A 17,438-nucleotide genomic window follows, 5' to 3' on the forward strand; every position below is an offset into this window, starting at 1 on the left:
GTGAACCAGAACCTCGACGGCAGCTTAGCGGTGGCTTCTAGGAACACGCGAGCACGATGGGTTGGGATGTGTCCATGGCTGAGCTGGTGCTGTGAGTGACACATGGGACAGGTGACACACGGGACACATGGGACAGTGATTGACACGCGAGATAGGTTTTACCTATGGGCTGTCAAGGGGAAAGAAGCTCAGAGGAATGCAGCCTCCCTACAAGGATATTTGTTACTCTTTTATCAACAAGCTTCCCAGGGGACAAACCATGGCTTCCTCCCCTCCCCCCACCAAGACCATGTGGTGGTGGCAAGTGCCAGCTGAGCTGCTGACATGGGGAATGTGTTGTCTCCAGCCCCAGGACCGGTGTCCTCCTGCGGGAGGAGGGTGTGAGTGATGCTGGGGGTCTGTTAGATCTGGGCACCCTGTCTTAAGGAGATGTGAGTGAATATAAGCGGTGAACAAGGAATGGCAGCCTGGGGAGAGGGACAGTCGAGGCTGGATCCAGCGTCAGCCCCGCAAGCGTCAGAAGATATGATGAGCTTTCCGGAGAGTCTAGGGCTGGTGGAAGTAAAACCCAGGCAAAGCAAGCCAGGGGAAGGGGAAAACAAGGAATGCACTAAAGAAGGAATAGTAGAGGGGAGGGGGGTGGGAGAATGGGTTAGCCTGGTGATGGGTATTATAGAGGGCACGTTCTACATGGAGCACTGGGTGTTATGCACAAACAATGAATCATGGAACACTACATCTAAAACTAATGTAACGTATGGTGATTAACATAACAATAAAAAATTAAAAAATAATTAAAAAAAAGAAGGAATAGTAGAATTTATGGTGATGACAGCTCTTACGGGCACTCTTGGTGGTTGTTGGGGGAGTGGGGAGACAAGTCAAGGTCAATTGGGACATCAAAATGTGAAATGGAAGGAAAAGCTAATGTGGACGGGGGATTTGGAAGTTATATGGGCAAATGGGCCACCTGGCGGGGCGGTCAGGAATAGGGGCCTTATGCATTCCTTCCACGCGGCTCCTCATACCTGTCCTGCTCACAGCACCCCCACCGGTGGTGTGGGGTATTGAGGATGTGCCTGCCGCCGTGCCACGCGGGCCAGGCTGGTCAGGCTGAGGGGTGCAGGTCGCAGGGCAGGTTAGGCATCTAGAAGGGAGAGCAGGATGGCAGTGGGAGGCTGCCCTGCACACTCTGGGCTGCCTGCGCGGGGTGGGGGGCGGCTGGTACAAAGGAAGTGCTGTGCTGAAGAGAAGGGACTGGGGGAAATGGACAGAAGGATCCCACATAGAGGACATGATTTTTTAAAAGATGATAAAGGAGTAGATGAAGGCTTTGGATTTGAAAATGAAAAAAAGTATCATTTCAAGGAAATAGCAAAAGGGGATCTGTTGTCGGTGAAATGGAAATTATGGCTACGCTCCAGAGTGAGGATGTTCAGGAGGCCTTTGAGTGGCTACTGCAAGCGGGAGAAGCAGCCAGTGTAGACACCCTGTTTTATAACCGAGTAAACCTTGTGAATGGTTAACCTCGTTAAATCCCTGGGTAGAGGAGAGAGCATGCGCCCGGGAGGAGGGGACCGAGATGGGCTGGGGAGAGAACTCGTGTGTCACCTCACCTGCGGCCTCTGCGGCAAGATCGTCACAGTTTTGGTGTCCTAGCACCCTGTTGTTAGCCCTAATACTGCAGCTGGCTAGCATGAGTGCCAGAGCCAGGTGAAATATTTGCCAGGAGGGTAAAGAACATTGGAGAAAGCAAGAGGGAGACTTGGGAATTGGAGAAGTAATTACAATGCCCATGTATGGAATTTAGAACTAACAGTTGAATGGTTATAGGCATTCCATATATTTGGTAGTAGAGTCATACTTATTGATTCTAAACTATGTATTTATGTAAAATTATTTTCCTAAAGGAAGCATGTGTGAATCCAACAAGTACAAACCATGGATGTGTTGAGGCCAAGATATGGTCTCCTTATATAAACACATGGCGCCAAGCACTCTCATTTAAATAGAACAGAAGCACTGTCTAAAATAGCCCAAGAGTTCTTTCAGTGCACTTCATTTAATATGTTTGCACTTGGGTTACAGAGAATGATATCCCTGTCTGAAGAAGTAGCAGGGAGGAGACCCCCAAGAGTGGTATGTCTGTCTTCCCCCTTCCCCCGACAGCAGCTTGACCGTCTAGGCTGGGTGATTTTGTACTCAAATTAAGCAACTTCGTTCATAACTCTGTTGCCCCTAATTTTTCTCTTTCTTTTTCTTTTGGCGGAGGTTCCCAATTTCATTAATGCCACGCTGCCACCTCAGGAGCGTGTGACTGCCCAGGAGATCGACAGCTACTTCCGCCGGGAGCTTATCTACAAGCGGAATGAGAGAATGGGGAAGCGGGTGAAGGCCCTTTTGGAAGAGTTCCCTGACAAAGGTTTTTTCTTTGCCTTTGGAGCTGGTGAGTCATAGGTTACCTCTGCTGGGACGCTGCGCTCTGATGCTCCTTCCACGAAGGGCATGCTGGGGTGGGCGCCTGGTAGGAGGTGAGCTGAGTGGCAGACACCTTGGACTTCGTTCACTCGCCAAGTGGCTCCGGCTGATGCCCGAGTATCCAGCATGGTTGGAACTTGGCTGGGCAAGCTGGTACCTGTGACATCAAGAGAGCTCTCTTTCCACATGGTGCTCATGACACACTCCCCTGGAAGCTGGGAAGGCATTTTTCTCTCTTCTGAACTCAGCACTTACTCCCAGCTTCTTTCTGGCCCCTTTCACTTTTTAAACTAATTCCCCTAAAATTCGTCATGTCTTGTCTCTCCTCTCTGACTATGAGCCTCCCAGGTGGAAGGCCTGGGGCTGATAGATCAGCTGTTACCAACTGCTAACAGTGTACAAGGAAACAGACTGGGACAATGATTTCCTTTTGTGGGGCTTTTGAAATAAATTATCTCCTCTTCTTGAGTGATTTTATCACAGCTTTGCACCCTCCAGAATTAAAGACAGAAATGCCAGAGGCTGGGTAATGTGCAATATTTATCAAGTCTTCCAATTCATGACCATGAATCTTTCCATTTACTTAGGTCTTCTTTAATTCCTTTAATTCCTTAGTTTTCCTTGTACATCTTGCAAGTCACTTGTTAGATTTAGTACTAAGTATTTTTTTATGCTTTTAAATAGAACTAGTTTCAGACATTTGCCAGACCATTTGCTGGCCTCGGCTTTCTCCTTTCAAGTCTTTCACTAGCTTCATTGACTTGGGCAAGTCACCTCCCTCAGTTTTTTTCACCAGTAAAATGGGGGGTTGGAGAGAAGCATTTCCAGAGTGGCAGAGTGAGAGGTCCAGTATAATTATCACCTGATCTCAAGATCCTCAGCTTTATTACATCTGCAAAATCTTTTTTTTTTTTTTGCCACGTAAGATAACATTCACAGTTCCGGGGATTAGGATGCAGATGTATTTTGGGGGACCTTTTCCACAACATCTGAAAATCAATTAACATAATACCCCATATTAGCAGACTAAAGGACAAGCACCACAGGACGCTCTCAAGAGAGGTAGAAGCCAGACTCGATTGCTTTCTGCTCCTGACATCCAGTGGTGGAGAGCGGGGCACTGGGTGCTGGGGGGAAGGCGGATACTTTGAGATGACAGTGGCCTACCCTGTGGTGTGAGGCTGGGCAGCAGGTTGGCTGGCAGGTTGATCTGAGCAGATCGTGGGGCAGGCCCTCCAGATGGGGACTGTGCTGGACAGATGGCCCAGGCGAGACTGCAGCATCTGGGCTAGCCTCATCCTCCAGGCACAGCTCGTCGTATTCCTGCAGCGCTGGGGCCAGGCCTCGCAGCCGCTGGGGTTCGGGAGTGCCCTGGGCAGCCGCTAGTGCTGAGTTCTCTTCCCGGGGCTGCTTTCTCCACCGCATGAATCCATTTCTCCTCGGGCCTTCTGAAGGCTGTGGTAACTGGAGGGAACCCCAGAAATTGCTCCTGACACTTAGCCCTACTGGTTTAAGATTTACAAAATCTGTGGTTAGCAAACTTTTAATTGCAAAGCGAAGATAACCCCAAACTGAAAGAACCAGCGTTTAAAAGCAAACAGCAACTTTTTCTGTGGGGGTCTGGAGATAAGATTTAGAGATGAGAAATGGAGCTCACTCTTGGAGTAGGAGGAAAATTAAGTCAAACAGAATAGCTTGGTTCTGTGATGAGAAAGCATTGGTAATGGGGGCCGTTCGTTCACTTGACAAATATTGTTTGCCTTCCTAATTGGTTGAGAGCGTGGACTCTGGAGCCAGACCACTGGGGTTTGAGATGCAGTCTGCTCGATCTCTCTGTGCCTCTTCTTACCTGTAAAATGGGGATAATAATACACCCACCTTATAGGATTGTTGGGGCGGGGGATCAAGTGATGTGTAAAGCACTGCACCTCGTGATGCTCCGTGACTGTTAGCTACTTTATTTGTGTGGTCACTCTCTGCTGTGTGGGCTTGGTAATGGCTGGGGGAGTGAGGGTCACAGCAGTACTCCGCGAGCTTGGTGGCCACCCACCCTCCCCAGTCCAGGCATAGTCTTTATGTATGTATGTATGTGAGAGAGAGCACATGCCCAGGAGGGGGCGGGGGGAGGGACTGAGGGGGAGGGGGAGGGACAAGCAGACTCCCCTGAGATCATGACCTGAACCCAAACCGAGAGTTGGATGCTTAACCGACTGAGCCACCCGGGCGCCCAGGCATAATGTGTGCACTTCTGCACCAGGGCTAATCTGGGCCTTGCCAATGTCCCTTTCATCTAAGCCAGTTGCCTGTCATCAATCTTGGGGTCATATAGCCTCTACAGTTGAACCCAAGAACATAGTAGGGCCCAATACCTTCTGCCATAGTCACTGCCCTCGGGCTCCCCAGGCTCCCAGAGGCTGATCCAGGTTCACCCTGCTTCCTAGAGCTGTGGGAACAGGACACGGGAGAGACCCACAGACAGCCTGTCGCCTCTCTTGCAGCGTGGATGTAACTTAATTTGCTGTCCCAGTCTCTGGTTATTGAATATTGAGGTGTCAAAATTGCATAGACTCTGCTGCTGCTTAGCGTGTGATGGCCTGAACTTGTGTTACCTGTGTTCCAATTTAAAGTGAGATAACGATCCCTCTAAAGTTCTGCGCAATAACATGATAGGCTGCTACAGTTTAATGAGCCATTTAGGACATTAAAGTGCCAGACACTGTCACAGAGAGGGACATGTCAGTTCTGAGCGTCAAAACCTGAAAGGAGGGGCTCCTGGGTGGCTCAGTCAGTTAAGCATCTGATTCTTGATCTCAGCTCAGGTCTTGATCTCAGGGTTGTGAGTCTGAGCCCTGTGTTGGGCTCCATGGTGTGGAGGCTACTTAAAAAAAAAAACAAAACCCAAAAAACCTGAAAAGAATGAAGGTTAATCCCAAGAGCTACTTTTGGCCTTTAAAATGTTGATTTTAAGGTGTCACTATAAGCTTATCTGTTTGATCTTTGTTGTTTTTTTAAAGATTTTATTTTTATTATTTATTTGACAGAGAGACACAGCGAGAGAGGGAACACAAGCAGGGGGAGTGGGAGAGGGAGAAGCAGGCTCCCTGCAGAGCGGGGAGCCCGATGCGGGACTCGATCCCAGGACCCCGGGATCATGACCTGAGCCGAAGGCAGTCGCTTAACCGACTGAGCCACCCAGGCGCCCTGATCTTTGTTGTTTTTTACTAAAAGGGAAAAAGTGAAATAAAATTCAGGTAGAGGTTTCCAGCCATGATGGCTTCTGCTAAATGGAGGTTTATTTATTTTTAAAGATTTTATTTATTTATTTGAGAGAGAGAATGAGATAGAGAGAGCATGAGGGGGGGAGGGTCAGAGGGAGAAGCAGACTCCCTGCTGAGCAGGGAGCCCGATGCGGGACTCGACCCCGGGACTCCAGGATCATGACCTGAGCCGAAGGCAGTCGCTTAACCGACTGAGCCACCCAGGCGCCCTAAATGGAGGTTTTGATTGTGCATTTATCATTATGTGTTGGACAGAAGGGGGCTCAGGTCTCAAGGTGGTTGGCTTGTATAAATGAGGAGAATGGTCAGGACTGTTAACACCGCGTTCAGAGGTGCATGGGATTTGGTGTCTAGGCTGTCTCCTTACTGTGTGACTCTGGGCAGCTCACTGCACCCTTCTGATCCTCTGTGTCCTCAGCTCTGCAGTGGGGCTTATCACTCCCTGCCTGCGTGGAGGGCGGTTGGGAGGCCTGACTGCAGGAACTCTTTGGAACTCTCCTGGGCTGTATAGAAGGGACGGGGGGTTGCTAGGGTTGTTTGATTTGGGGTGTGTGTTTGGGGGTACATGGGGTGTGTGTTTGGGGGTAGAGTAATCATGGGAACTGCCGTATTTCTGATCATTTTCCTTCCTGCAGGTCATTTCATTGGCAACAACACAGTCCTCGATGTCTTGCGGCGTGAAGGCTATGAGGTAGAACACGCCCCCGCTGGACGAGCCATCAACAAGTAACCTTCCTGTGCTTCTATCCTGGTTGGGGAGCAGCTGGGGGGCCGAGACCCCCATGGGGCTGCCTGGGCACCAGGGTGGGCTATTCCCTGAGGGGCTCCAGAGGCCCCCAGCATGGCTATTACCCCCTTCCCAGTCTGGCCACTTGGCATCCGGTTCAGCTGGCATCCTGTTGTGGCTGGGGCTCTGTCAGACATGGGTTGGCCGGCCAGGCCCTTTGGGCAACAGAAGCCATACTGGCCTTTTCCTCAGCAGTCTTGGGGCAGAGAAGAAGGAGAAGGGAAGACTGTTCCATGGTCCTGGGGGCCCCAGGAGGGGAGTTTAGGCTTAATGCTCAGTGCCCTTCCAGTGGGCATTTGGGAGGTTTCAGGGAGGCAGATGGAGAAATGAGTCATAATGTCAGGTCAGAGGGGCTGGAGGTGCAGGACGTGCCTGTGAGACCCATCTTGGGGGCAGGAGCTAAGCCCCTTCCTTGTCTTTCCCTGAGCTGTTTCTCCCCCCAGATTTGCTCATTTCTCATTTTGATGGCCCTGTGGACCCTTCCTTCCCTTCGGTACCAGTCAGCTTGGGCTGCCATCACGAAATGCCACAGACTGGGCACTTGAACAACAAAAATTTATTTTCTTACAGTTCTGGAGGCCAGAAGTCCCAAATCAAGGTGTTGGTAGGTTTGGTTTCCCCTGAGGTCTGTCTCTCTGGCTTGCAGATGGCGGCCCTCTGTGCTCACACAATCCCAGTGTCTCTCTTTGTTTAAATTTCCTCTTCTTACAAGGACACCAGTCAGATTGGATCCGGGCCCACCTTAACAGCTTCATTTTATTTTATTTTTTTTAAAGATTTTATTTATTTATTTATTTTATTTATTTATTTGGCAGAGAGAGAGAGCAGGCGAGCACAAGCAGTGGGAGCTGCAGAGGGAGAAACAGGCCCCCTGTCGAGCAGGGAGCCCGATGCAGGGCTGGATCCCAGGACCCTGGGATCATGACCTGAGCGGAAGGCAGTCACTTAACCAACTGAGCCACCCAGGTGCCCCAACAGTTTCATTTTAACTTAATCACCTCTTTAAAGGCCCTGCCTATGCATACAGACACATTCTGAGGAATTCAGCCCAAAACACACCCATGCCTCGCCCCACTCCCTCCAGATGGTGGTCACCAGCGCCCCCTCCTGGCAGAGATCTCAGCGGTGGTGAGGAGAATGCAGGTCCCCTCCGCTGAGGGGATAGAGAGAGAGGGTCCGCGGTGGTGTCCGCTCATGGCTGCCCTTTCCCGGGTGTCCTCTCTCTCCTCGGAAGGCTTCCTTCAACTCATGTTGTTTCAAGCCAGGGCCTCTCCCTAGCCCCTCACTCCAGAGGGTCCTCCCTCACAGTCCAGTGCCCCCTCCCCGGGGGCCGGGATTCTACCAGTCTCCCTCTGAGCAGGCAGTCGTGGGTACACCCTGGGCCCCTCTCACCCCGTCTGTCTTCATACCGCATCCAGGGCGTCAGTAATAACGGTTCTTCAGTAGCACTTCTACTCTACAAAAGCCCTCACCTGAGACTCCTCATTTCTCACCTTCATCACACCTTGGGCCTCCTTTCTTGGGTTCCCTCCTCTCCTTTCCCTTGGCTCTCGCCCTCTGGTCCATTCTTTGCTTTCTGTGGGACTAATCTTGCAAGTGTCCCTTCCTCAGAAAACTTCAGTGGTTTCTTAGTGTTCTTTTCCAAAGTCCGGTTTCTGCGTGCTGACGTCTTGGCACCCAGACTCTACTGTTTTTCCAGCACGGGTGTGCTTCTCGCATGAGAAAACCTCCCGTCCAGGGTGCTGCCTGGCCATCTCCCCCTGACAGGGAAAATCCTGCCCCTCCGTCAGCCCGCTCTGCTGGCGGCCCAAATGTGGCTCTTTCTCTTCCGCCTCTTCTCCTTCAGCCCTGGACGGAGAACCCAGCCTTTAGTGGTTCTCTGCTTGTTTTGGGGGGACTGTGTGCTTCTGGAAAGCAGGGTGGGCTGGGCCCCCTGGTCCCTTCTCAGCCCCCTTCTCCCCCTCCCCCCGCCCTAGGCTGACTGGGTGGGTGTTTGGCACATAGTCCTTGTGGGTGCTGAAGAAGACCCTGCCGGGTGTGTGTGTGTGTGTGTGTGTGTGTGTAATTGTAGAGTGGGTGTTATGATTCCCAGGACATCTCAGCTGTGAAATATGAGAAAGATAAGAATCAGGAGAAGTAAAATTAATTTCTTCTGGATTAATCTTCCCTCCCACCCCACCCCCACACAGGGGTAATTAACTTGGTTCTCAAGCCCTGGACTTGGCTACCTGCAGTAACTGGGCTGAGGTCTTCTCGTGTCTGTTGTGATGTGATTTGAACAGAACCGAAGCTGTGATTTGTCCCACTGTGAGGATCCACTGCTTGAAGCTATCAGAGCTGAGCCCTAGTGAATTTGAGTCCATGTTTTTGCTAAGTAAGAGCAACAGACTTTTTTTGAGTGCCTACTGTGTACCAGGGCCTGTTTGGGTTATATGGAGGTCAAGGATGACATAGACGTGACCTCTGCTGGGGCAGAGGGCCTCGGCATGGGGTCTGCCTGACCATCTGCTCCTAAATCTTCCAGGAGGCCACCAGAATCTTGGAGAGAGGTAGGTGGGGCAGTTTTCCTCTCTAGGCTCCAGTTTCTTTGTTGGCATAATGAAGAGGTTCATTTAAATGGTGTCACTCTTATGTGTCAGGCATTGTGCTGGGCTCTGGAGACAGTGATGAATCTGGCAGGTCCTGTCCTCCAGGGGCCTTTTAGCTGTAACTATATGTTGCTGGGATTCCCAACCTCAAGTTCAGAATAGGGGCCTTTCTTCTTTCTTTGCCATTTGAGGAATTCCCTTCTTTTACCTTTTTTGCCCACCCTGAGTCTTTCCTTTTTTCATTTTCTATCTTATACCGCCTCCCTTCCTCACACAGGGCCAGGAATATTAATTGACAACTCAGTTCTGTCAGGTTGTGGGTCAGAATTGAGCCCTGCTTCTGGCTAGTGGGCACTTCATCAAGGCTGAATCAGGGCAGAACGACTGAGTTTTTATGTATGCTGGTCTGCTGCACCCACACTGTTGGAGGATGCACATGGCACATCCACTGCTCCCTTTCTTCAGGTGGATGGGCCCTCACTGCCTACATCAGGAGACAATGGGATTGACCTCCAGTAGCTGGGATTCTTCTCTTTCTGACCCCTTCTCAACCGCAACTTAAATCCTTGACAAAAGTCCTGTTGTAGGAAGAAACTCGGTCCTTCTAATGGCTTATTTACCCACTGGAAGAGATTCTTGGGGGTGGGACTACGGTCACCTTTAAGGGAAAACTAGAAGCAAGTTTGAGTTTCTCATCAGTTGTGAAGAACATACTTCCTTTGGGAAAGACGGTTTATGGTGAGCCCTGGGGTGAGGTGGTTAGAAGCCAGCCCTGTGAAAACTAGCAGTCATTCAGGTGGGGATGGGGCTACTACAGACTCAGTCTGAGTAAAGCCCTTAGGAGGGTAAAGGAGGGATTAGCATGATTAAGGGCCACTTCAGTTGTCCTAAGTAAATGGCATTCGAACATTTTTCATGTCTCTTTCAAGGCTGTAATCTTCAGTGACTTTCTAGACAGTTGTGACCCATCGTTAGGGAAGGGCAGTAATTATACGCAATTTAAAAGAAATCGATTTCCTCCCCAGCTGGGGGATTTGGAACGACTATGGTGACAGTATGGGAGGGAGAAAATAAGGCGTCAATGACAGTGATCGATTCTGGAGGTGGCTTCGAGAACCCTCCCTAGCAGCTTGAACTTCCACATTATCTCCTTGTTTTGAGGCCCTGAGCACTGAGGGCGGGGGGCGGGGGGGACGCCATGCTGTGCGACCCTCCTTCAAGTCCATCTTCCCTCCACCCCTGTTCAAAGAGAGAAGAGCCGAAGTCCCTCGTCGGGGCCGACCTCCCAGGTCATCTTTGCCCCGGAAGTGCCCTCCGTGGAAGCGCGGGCACCGGAAGCTGCGTCTGCGGCGCACTCACTGTTGCCCCCTCACGTGTCCGCGGCCGGAAGTGCCGACCTGGGTGGTGAGGTGGAGCGGGGGTTTCGGAAGAAGCGGAGGCGGCTGCGCCCGCAGCGAAGGCCCCGGCTTCGGCAGTTCAGCGATCTGTGGGTTCGACTGGAGGAGAGGTGAGGCAGGGGTTTGGGCGGGGCCGGCGGGAGCCCATCCCGGCAGCCGTCCGTCCCACTGGGAGCGTGGGTGGGGGGCAGCCCCGAAATGCCCATCACACCGCTTAAGAGGGTGGGGGTTCAAGGCTCTGGTGGGGGTGAGCACCCCACTCATGGACCAGCCTTCCTGTTCCTCACAGCCTTGGGCACTGTCTTCTGTTCACTGTGATGCAGATGCATCCAGATTAAAGGTAGTTGCTTCGAGCCAGAGCAAGGGCAACATGTTCATCTTTGTTAAAGAAAGGGCGGGGGGCGGGGGTGGGCATGCCTGAGTGTGTTGATTTACCAGCCCTTTCTCCGCTGCAGATCAGGGATTTCAGTTTTGCAGAGCTGGAAGCAACCTTGTGGGAATGGGCTTGTTCAGCCCCCACATTTGACAGGGAGTAGCATGAGCACAGAATGTACTCTCAGGGATGCTTAGGAGGTAGATCAGAGGTGGACAGAGGAGTCAAAGGTGATGACTCAGCCTGTTCTGCAAGGCATAAGGCTTCTGGAAGAACTACATCAGGGAGGCCTGGGATCCAGGATCCAGATCAATTCAACCCAAATGTTGGAGGAGGGATTAGCATGATTAAGGGCCTCCCATGTGCCTGCTTTTGTGTTGGGTGCCGTGGCTTTGGAGTAAACCAGGCACTAGCCCTCTGCCTTCATGGAGTTCACATTCTGGGGAGGAAGTCAGATTTTGAGTTGATTGTCTGCAAAGGAAGTGTAGGGTACTGTGGGAATGCTCTTTTGTTGGAGGTTACTATTTAGGGTTGGGGGTCAGGAAAGGCCTCATGGAGCGGAGGGACCTTTTGGCTGATACTGAGTAGAAGCCTGACAAAGTGAAGCCCAACGAACAGAACTTGAGTCTTCATCAGGAGATTCAGGGATCCAGTGCCTGCATCGTGTTTAATAATAAATGTTGAATGAGTAAACAACTGAGCAAGGAGGGGAAGGAGTTCCAAGCAAGCGGGACAATTTGAAGGCCTAGAGAGAGTGAGCATGTTGAAGAAACCAAGATGAAGTAATTATGGCTGGAGCCTGGGAAGTCAAGGGGAGTGGGGTGGGGCGGGGTGGGTCCAGACAGGAAGTGGAGTGGAGTGCCTGAAGACATGAGGAGCCACTGAAGGCTCGAAGCAGGCATCCAGTATGCTGTGGAATTGGCTTTTTAAAAAAAATTTTTAAAAAGATTTTATTTATTTACCTATTTGAGGGAGAGAGAGAGAGAGGTGAGCGGGAGAGGGAGAGAGAGTCTGAAGCAGACTCCATGCTCAGGGCAGAGCCCAACTCAGGGCTTGATCCCATGATGGCGAGATCATCACCTGAGCCAAAATGAAGAGTCAGATGCTCAACCGACTGAGCCACCCAGGTGCTCCCGGGATTGGCATTTTTAAATGGAGGGAAGCTGGCAGCCAGATGGGACCTGGAGAACAGGGACAGATCCTGTTGAATCCATGTTCAGTGGTACCTGCAGAGAGTGGCTCTTCAACTATCCTTCCTTGGCGGGTGGAGGAAGAAACTGACATATTCAGTTCCTTTTCGGTCTGGGCCATTTCCTTTCAAGGTGGCCTGGAGTCGGGCACTTTACACCTGAGCTGAGCTGAAAGGTCCAGTTGGGTCTGAGATCATGGGCCCCTTAGCTCATACTGTCTTGACTTGGGATGTCTGCATGGAGTTCACACTGGACCTGAGCTGGGTCGGGGGGGAGAGCCAGATCCTGGGGAGGACACCTCATGGCTTGGATGGGCCTCTATGTGTGGTCAGTGTGGAGGGTCCCTGCCTGAGATTGCCCAAGGGCTAATGACACGCAAATCTGAGTTGGGGCTTCTTATACCTAGAGTTTTAATAATCTCTGAACCAAGAACCATGTCGCCGGGGGAAAGTTGTCCGATGTGCTGGTCTTAGCACCTGAATTACTTGGATTTGTTGTAGCAATAGTATTAAGGGACAAAGACACAGGAAGCCCATTAACATACTAAGATCCATTCTCATCTCTAAAAAAGGGAGATGAAAAGAAGCTGTGTGGGCCTTCAGGGGCCTTGGAGTATCCAGGGGCTCCTGCTGAGCTCTGAGACTCTTTTTTCTTTTCCTCGTAGCGCCATGGTCCCACAACTCCAGGTCCCTACTCTGGATAGATCCATCTCTGCTGAGCTGCGGCTTCCTCACCATGGGCATTCCCACCACAGCCAGATGGTGGCCAGCAGTGCCTGTCTGTCTCTCTGGACTCCTGTGTTCTGGGTGCTGATGCTGGCTTTCCAAACAGAGACATTCCTCCTGTAATGACTGGAGGAGCCAGGCCAAGCCCCGACCCCCTGGACTTGAAGGATGGCCGTTCCTGTACTCCACACTCTGGTCTGGCCTTGATAGGCCCGACCCAGGGAAGGAGACAGAATAAAATGCAGTGTTGGTTCTTCTCTTTCCAAGGAATGACTTTGGGTTATCCAGCAGTGCTTGGGGTGGGTGTACAGTTTGTAACATACGGAGTTGTATGAAAAGAATTATAAATGTATTATATAAAAATGATTAAATACATTTTCTGTGTAGACTTTTTCCCACAGTATGTATGTATTATGCAAACAACTCTTGCTCACACCCTCTGGATACTATCACTGCTTCACTCCTGGGCCCTGCTCCTGGCCTACCTGCCACTTTGGATCCTGACCCTGTTCTTCCTGCTGCTCCTCTTCCTACTCACTCCTGGTTCTGGATTCAGGGGAATTAATAGGCCATGGGACCTTTGTTTGCTCCTCTCTATTCAAGGTCTGGTGGCTGGGCTGCGTCCTGCACTCTGACAAGTGCTTTAATTATGTGTGATGTATGAGTGTCTCGCCAACACGCTGAAGACTGGGTGAATGGGTGGGTTTCGTCAAAGCTGCTGTGCAAGAAAGCACTTTGCAAATGCTCCCTCTTCCTGTCTTGTTATTTATTATTTATATGTCTATGTCTTTTACAAATAAAATCTTACGGGGAACCTACATAAAATGATTAAGAATAGAATTGTCTTGGTTGAGTCTGAAATGGGAACTTTTAGTCCTGCCCCCCCACCCCCCACCTCATGGCAAGGTTTCTTTAGGGGCTTTCGAGCAGCTCACAGAAACCCAGAGGGTCTGCCCAGGGCTTGGATGGGGCCAATAAGAAACAGATGTGTTTGTTCCTAACCTGGTTTGGGGAAAGCTTGATTGCCTGGGCTCGCAGTTCTGTGATCTTCTCTTCCTAGACTTTCTTGTGGGTGCATTCTCAGTCATTTCCAGGGCCCAGAAGATCTTTGGGGTATACTTAAAGAGTGGTGTGGTGGTACTCAGGATGCGTGTCCTCCACCTTTGCTCCATTCTGCAGCATGCACCCTGTATTGCAGGGGTAGGAGGACTCAACGTTCCCAGATTCCCTTGCTGCTATGTTTGAGATTCTCCTAATGAGATAGACTTGCCTGACTTGGAAGGCGGAAAGAGACAGAAGAACTTTCTCTTCAGGGGTGGTGGCAGATATGTGTAGGCTCCAGCAGGCACGAGTTTGTGCAGTGGCCTGGCTCTGCTCTTCCTCGTCCAGTCAGTCGACTGTTCCACGAGTGCGGTACAGTGTGAGGTTGGCACAGTTTCCCACAGCGCTGTGACCTTGGATTACAGCTGCTGTGGTGCCTGATGTCAACCTCTGACTTCTGCAGCTGCAGCCATTCCCATGGCTTAGTAAGTACCTGTTCCCGCTTGGAATGCCAAGAGTAGTCTCGGATTCCTGCTCTGAACTCCAAGTAATAGAAGTGCTCTCTGCTTCTCCGGGACTTGAGTCTGTTTTTAACTTTGATAGGTATGGGGACGAAGGCGGAGGTAAAAGGGGAAGGTAGGATTACTGGGCCTGACCCAATTCTTGCAAATTTCTGTAAGGGGGTGGTGTGGCTTTATCCATCCTAGCTGTGTGATTCCCAGTGTCTTGGCTCATGTTATGGCTGAGGAGGCAAACGGACCCTTGTTGGCAGGGCTGACACAAGATGATTTGCCACAGTGCTCCATCTTTTCTTCCTTTTTTTTTTTGGTGACTGCTCCATCTTTTTAAATTTTTTTTTTTTAAAGATTTTATTTATTTATTTGAGAGAGAGAGAGTGAGAGACAGAGAGCATGAGAGGGAGGAGGGTCAGAGGGAGAAGCAGACTCCCTGCCGAGCAGGGAGCCCGATGCGGGACTCGATCCCGGGACTCCAGGATCATGACCTGAGCCGAAGGCAGTCGCTTAACCAACTGAGCCACCCAGGCGCCCGGTGACTGCTCCATCTTAATGGTGGCCCAATAACCTCTGCTTTTGAGGTGACAGGGGCTCAGGTGCACCTGGGTGGGACTTGGCTGCTTTTCACACAGGCTCGTCCTAAAATGGAGGGGAAGTTCTGTACTTGGGCAGGACCAACCTGCACTTCCGTGAAGCACAGCAGCCTCTTCTAAGGACTGTAGTGTAGCCCCTTAGAGTGGGGGAACAGGCACCATGGGGTTGAGATCTTGTTATCCAGCTCATTTGCTCATCAGCCTCCCATGTGTTGGGCTCTGAGCCTTCATCTGGTCTAGAAATCGAAGCCCCTGGGGCCACGTGACTGCAATGTACACCAGGCCTTTTATATCAGAGTGAGGAGGAAGGAGGCCCCTGTGGATAAGGCATTGCTGAGCTCTGACTCGCCCAGGTTACTCCCCTCACTCCCCTCACTCCCCTCAAGTTATTGATGGGAAGCTGCCTGGCTCTCACCTGGGGGAGGGGGAGCAGGTTTAAGAGGTGAGTGTTGAACCCACTGCTTTCACATCAGAGCTTGAATTACCAACAGGAAGAAACAAACACTTTATTTTAGATTAGAAGAGAAAAACCACACTTACTACCCTTAAGTCAGATCTGAAGTAAAGCTATGTTGCTCACATATAAGTTATGCAGACCTTTGTCCCCCATCAGGAAAGATCTCCGGCCTGGTTCTTTTTTAGCAGGAGGTGGCAACTTTTCACTCATTTAGCTGGCAGAGCAAAGCTGATCCCTTGGCAATCCAATAATCTTTGGAACGCTTGGAGGGTAAGAGGATCGTCACCACAAAGTTGGTTGAATGACCTAGTTAAGGATACAAGGACAAAAGAATAACCCCTTGATACAAAGAGCACTGTACTGGGAGTCAAGACACTTGGGTTTCAGACCTGACTCAGTCTCTAAAGATAATGGGCAACTAATCCTCTATGGATTTCAGTTTTATCCTCTATAAGACGAAGATGTTAGAACAAATGATCCTTTAGTACCTGTCCAGCTTCGACTTTGTATAGCCTTGTAAAATATGTTTCAAATTCTCTGCAGGCTGACTGAGGGAACACTGGACTAGGATTCAGCCTTGAGCTTTTAGTGGGACTTGGGATACAGTTGGTAGGTTGGGCATCTGTTCATTTGTCCATCTGTCCATCCGTCCATCCATCCATCCATCCATCCATCCTTTGTTTCACCCTGCAGTTAGGCACCAGGGCTCCTGAAATGACTAAACACAATCGCAGATATTTGGTCCTCAGCTCTGGGACATCTGAAGTAAGAGGTCACTTTTGCACTTTTTTCATTGTGGGCCTGTGTGAGGGGCCAGGACCAGTGTAAGAAGAAGAGCATTCGGCTCTCAAGATGGCACTGCATTCATAGCAAACCCCCATCTGTGTGGAAGTTGGGGAAGGTGGTGGTGTTGCCAGCAGAGAATGCCCGTATCTCCCCTTCCCTTACCTTTGTATGCCACGCCCTGCATGGTGCCTTGGCAGTGCTTGAGGGACATTTTATAGTACAAAGCAGCATACACACACACACACACACACATTTAACTGTGAGTTTGATTCAGGATTCAGATAAGGTCCATGCCTTGCAATAGTGATGTGTCTTATTTTAGAGAGAGAGAGAGTGTGTGTGTGAGTGGGAGTGGGGGGAGAGGAAGAGAGACAATCCCAAGCAGGCTCTGTAACCAGCATGGAGCCTGACATGGGGCTTGATCCCTCAACCTTGAGATCACAACCTGAGCCAAAATCAAGAGTCAGATGCCCAACCCACTGAGCCACATAGGTGCTCCAGTGATGTGTCTCTTAAATTTCTTACAATTGGTAGGTTCCCCCTCTGTTCCTTTTGCCACCCCCTTGTAATTGTTGAAACAACCAGACTATCCTATAAAGTTTCCCAGAGTCTGGATTTTTGCTGACAGCTTCCCTGTGGTGATTTTAAGCATGTTTCTCTATCCCTGTAAAGGGGTGGTGAGATCTAGAGGCATGATCACATTCAGGTTTGAGTTTTTTGGGACAAGAATACTTGAATAGGTGGTGTGTATTTTCATCAGGAAGTACCTTATGTCTGATTTTCTTTCTTTGTTGGGATGTTAGCAGCTGTTGATAATTATTACTTAGAGTCATTATTTCATTAGGGTTAATAATAATTTTAAAATTTAGTGATGATTAAGTGTAAAGTATCCATCAGTGATTTAATTTTTGTATGTAGTATGACATAGGGTCTAAGTTTGGTATAACCAATTGTCTGAGCACCATTTGTGGAATAATTTCTCTCTTCCTGACCTATTTTATTTTATTTAAGATTTATTTATTTATTTGAGAGAAAGAGAGAGAGAGAGAGAGATAACACGAGCAGGGGGAGGGGCAGAAGGAGAGGGAGAAGCAGACTCCTGGCTGAGCAGGGGGCCTGATGTGGGACTTGATCCCAGGACCCCGAGATTATGACCTGAGCTGAAGGCAGACGCTTAACTCACTGAGCCACCCAGGCACCCCTTCCTGGCCAATTTTAAACCAATATACA

At 50.2% G+C, this 17,438-nt stretch overlaps 2 protein-coding genes across 2 annotated transcripts in view; one reads left to right on the plus strand and one right to left on the minus strand.

The window, feature by feature from the left end:
* Positions 1 to 13,261, plus strand: part of TRABD2A (TraB domain containing 2A) — a gene marked incomplete at its 5' end in the record, with an annotated part of 69,207 nt that extends 55,946 nt beyond the window's left edge. Inside the window, 4 exons of the mRNA XM_035000548.1 lie at positions 2,272 to 2,446; positions 6,392 to 6,482; positions 10,381 to 10,638; positions 12,756 to 13,261. Of these exons, the coding sequence (XP_034856439.1) occupies positions 2,272 to 2,446; positions 6,392 to 6,482; positions 10,381 to 10,638; positions 12,756 to 12,939 (708 nt within the window). The remainder of the gene's footprint in view (positions 1 to 2,271; positions 2,447 to 6,391; positions 6,483 to 10,380; positions 10,639 to 12,755) is intronic.
* Positions 13,262 to 15,474: 2,213 nt separating this feature from the next.
* The window catches only part of DNAH6 (dynein axonemal heavy chain 6), a 244,011-nt gene continuing 242,047 nt past the window's right edge, over positions 15,475 to 17,438 (minus strand). Inside the window, exon 78 of the mRNA XM_035001185.1 lies at positions 15,475 to 15,728. Coding sequence (XP_034857076.1) covers positions 15,625 to 15,728 — 104 coding nt within the window. The 3' untranslated portion in view covers positions 15,475 to 15,624. The remainder of the gene's footprint in view (positions 15,729 to 17,438) is intronic.

This window comes from Mirounga leonina, unplaced genomic scaffold (assembly GCF_011800145.1).
Source record: "Mirounga leonina isolate KUSES-001 unplaced genomic scaffold, KU_Mleo_1.0 Mir_125, whole genome shotgun sequence".
Lineage (NCBI taxonomy): Eukaryota > Metazoa > Chordata > Mammalia > Carnivora > Phocidae > Mirounga > Mirounga leonina.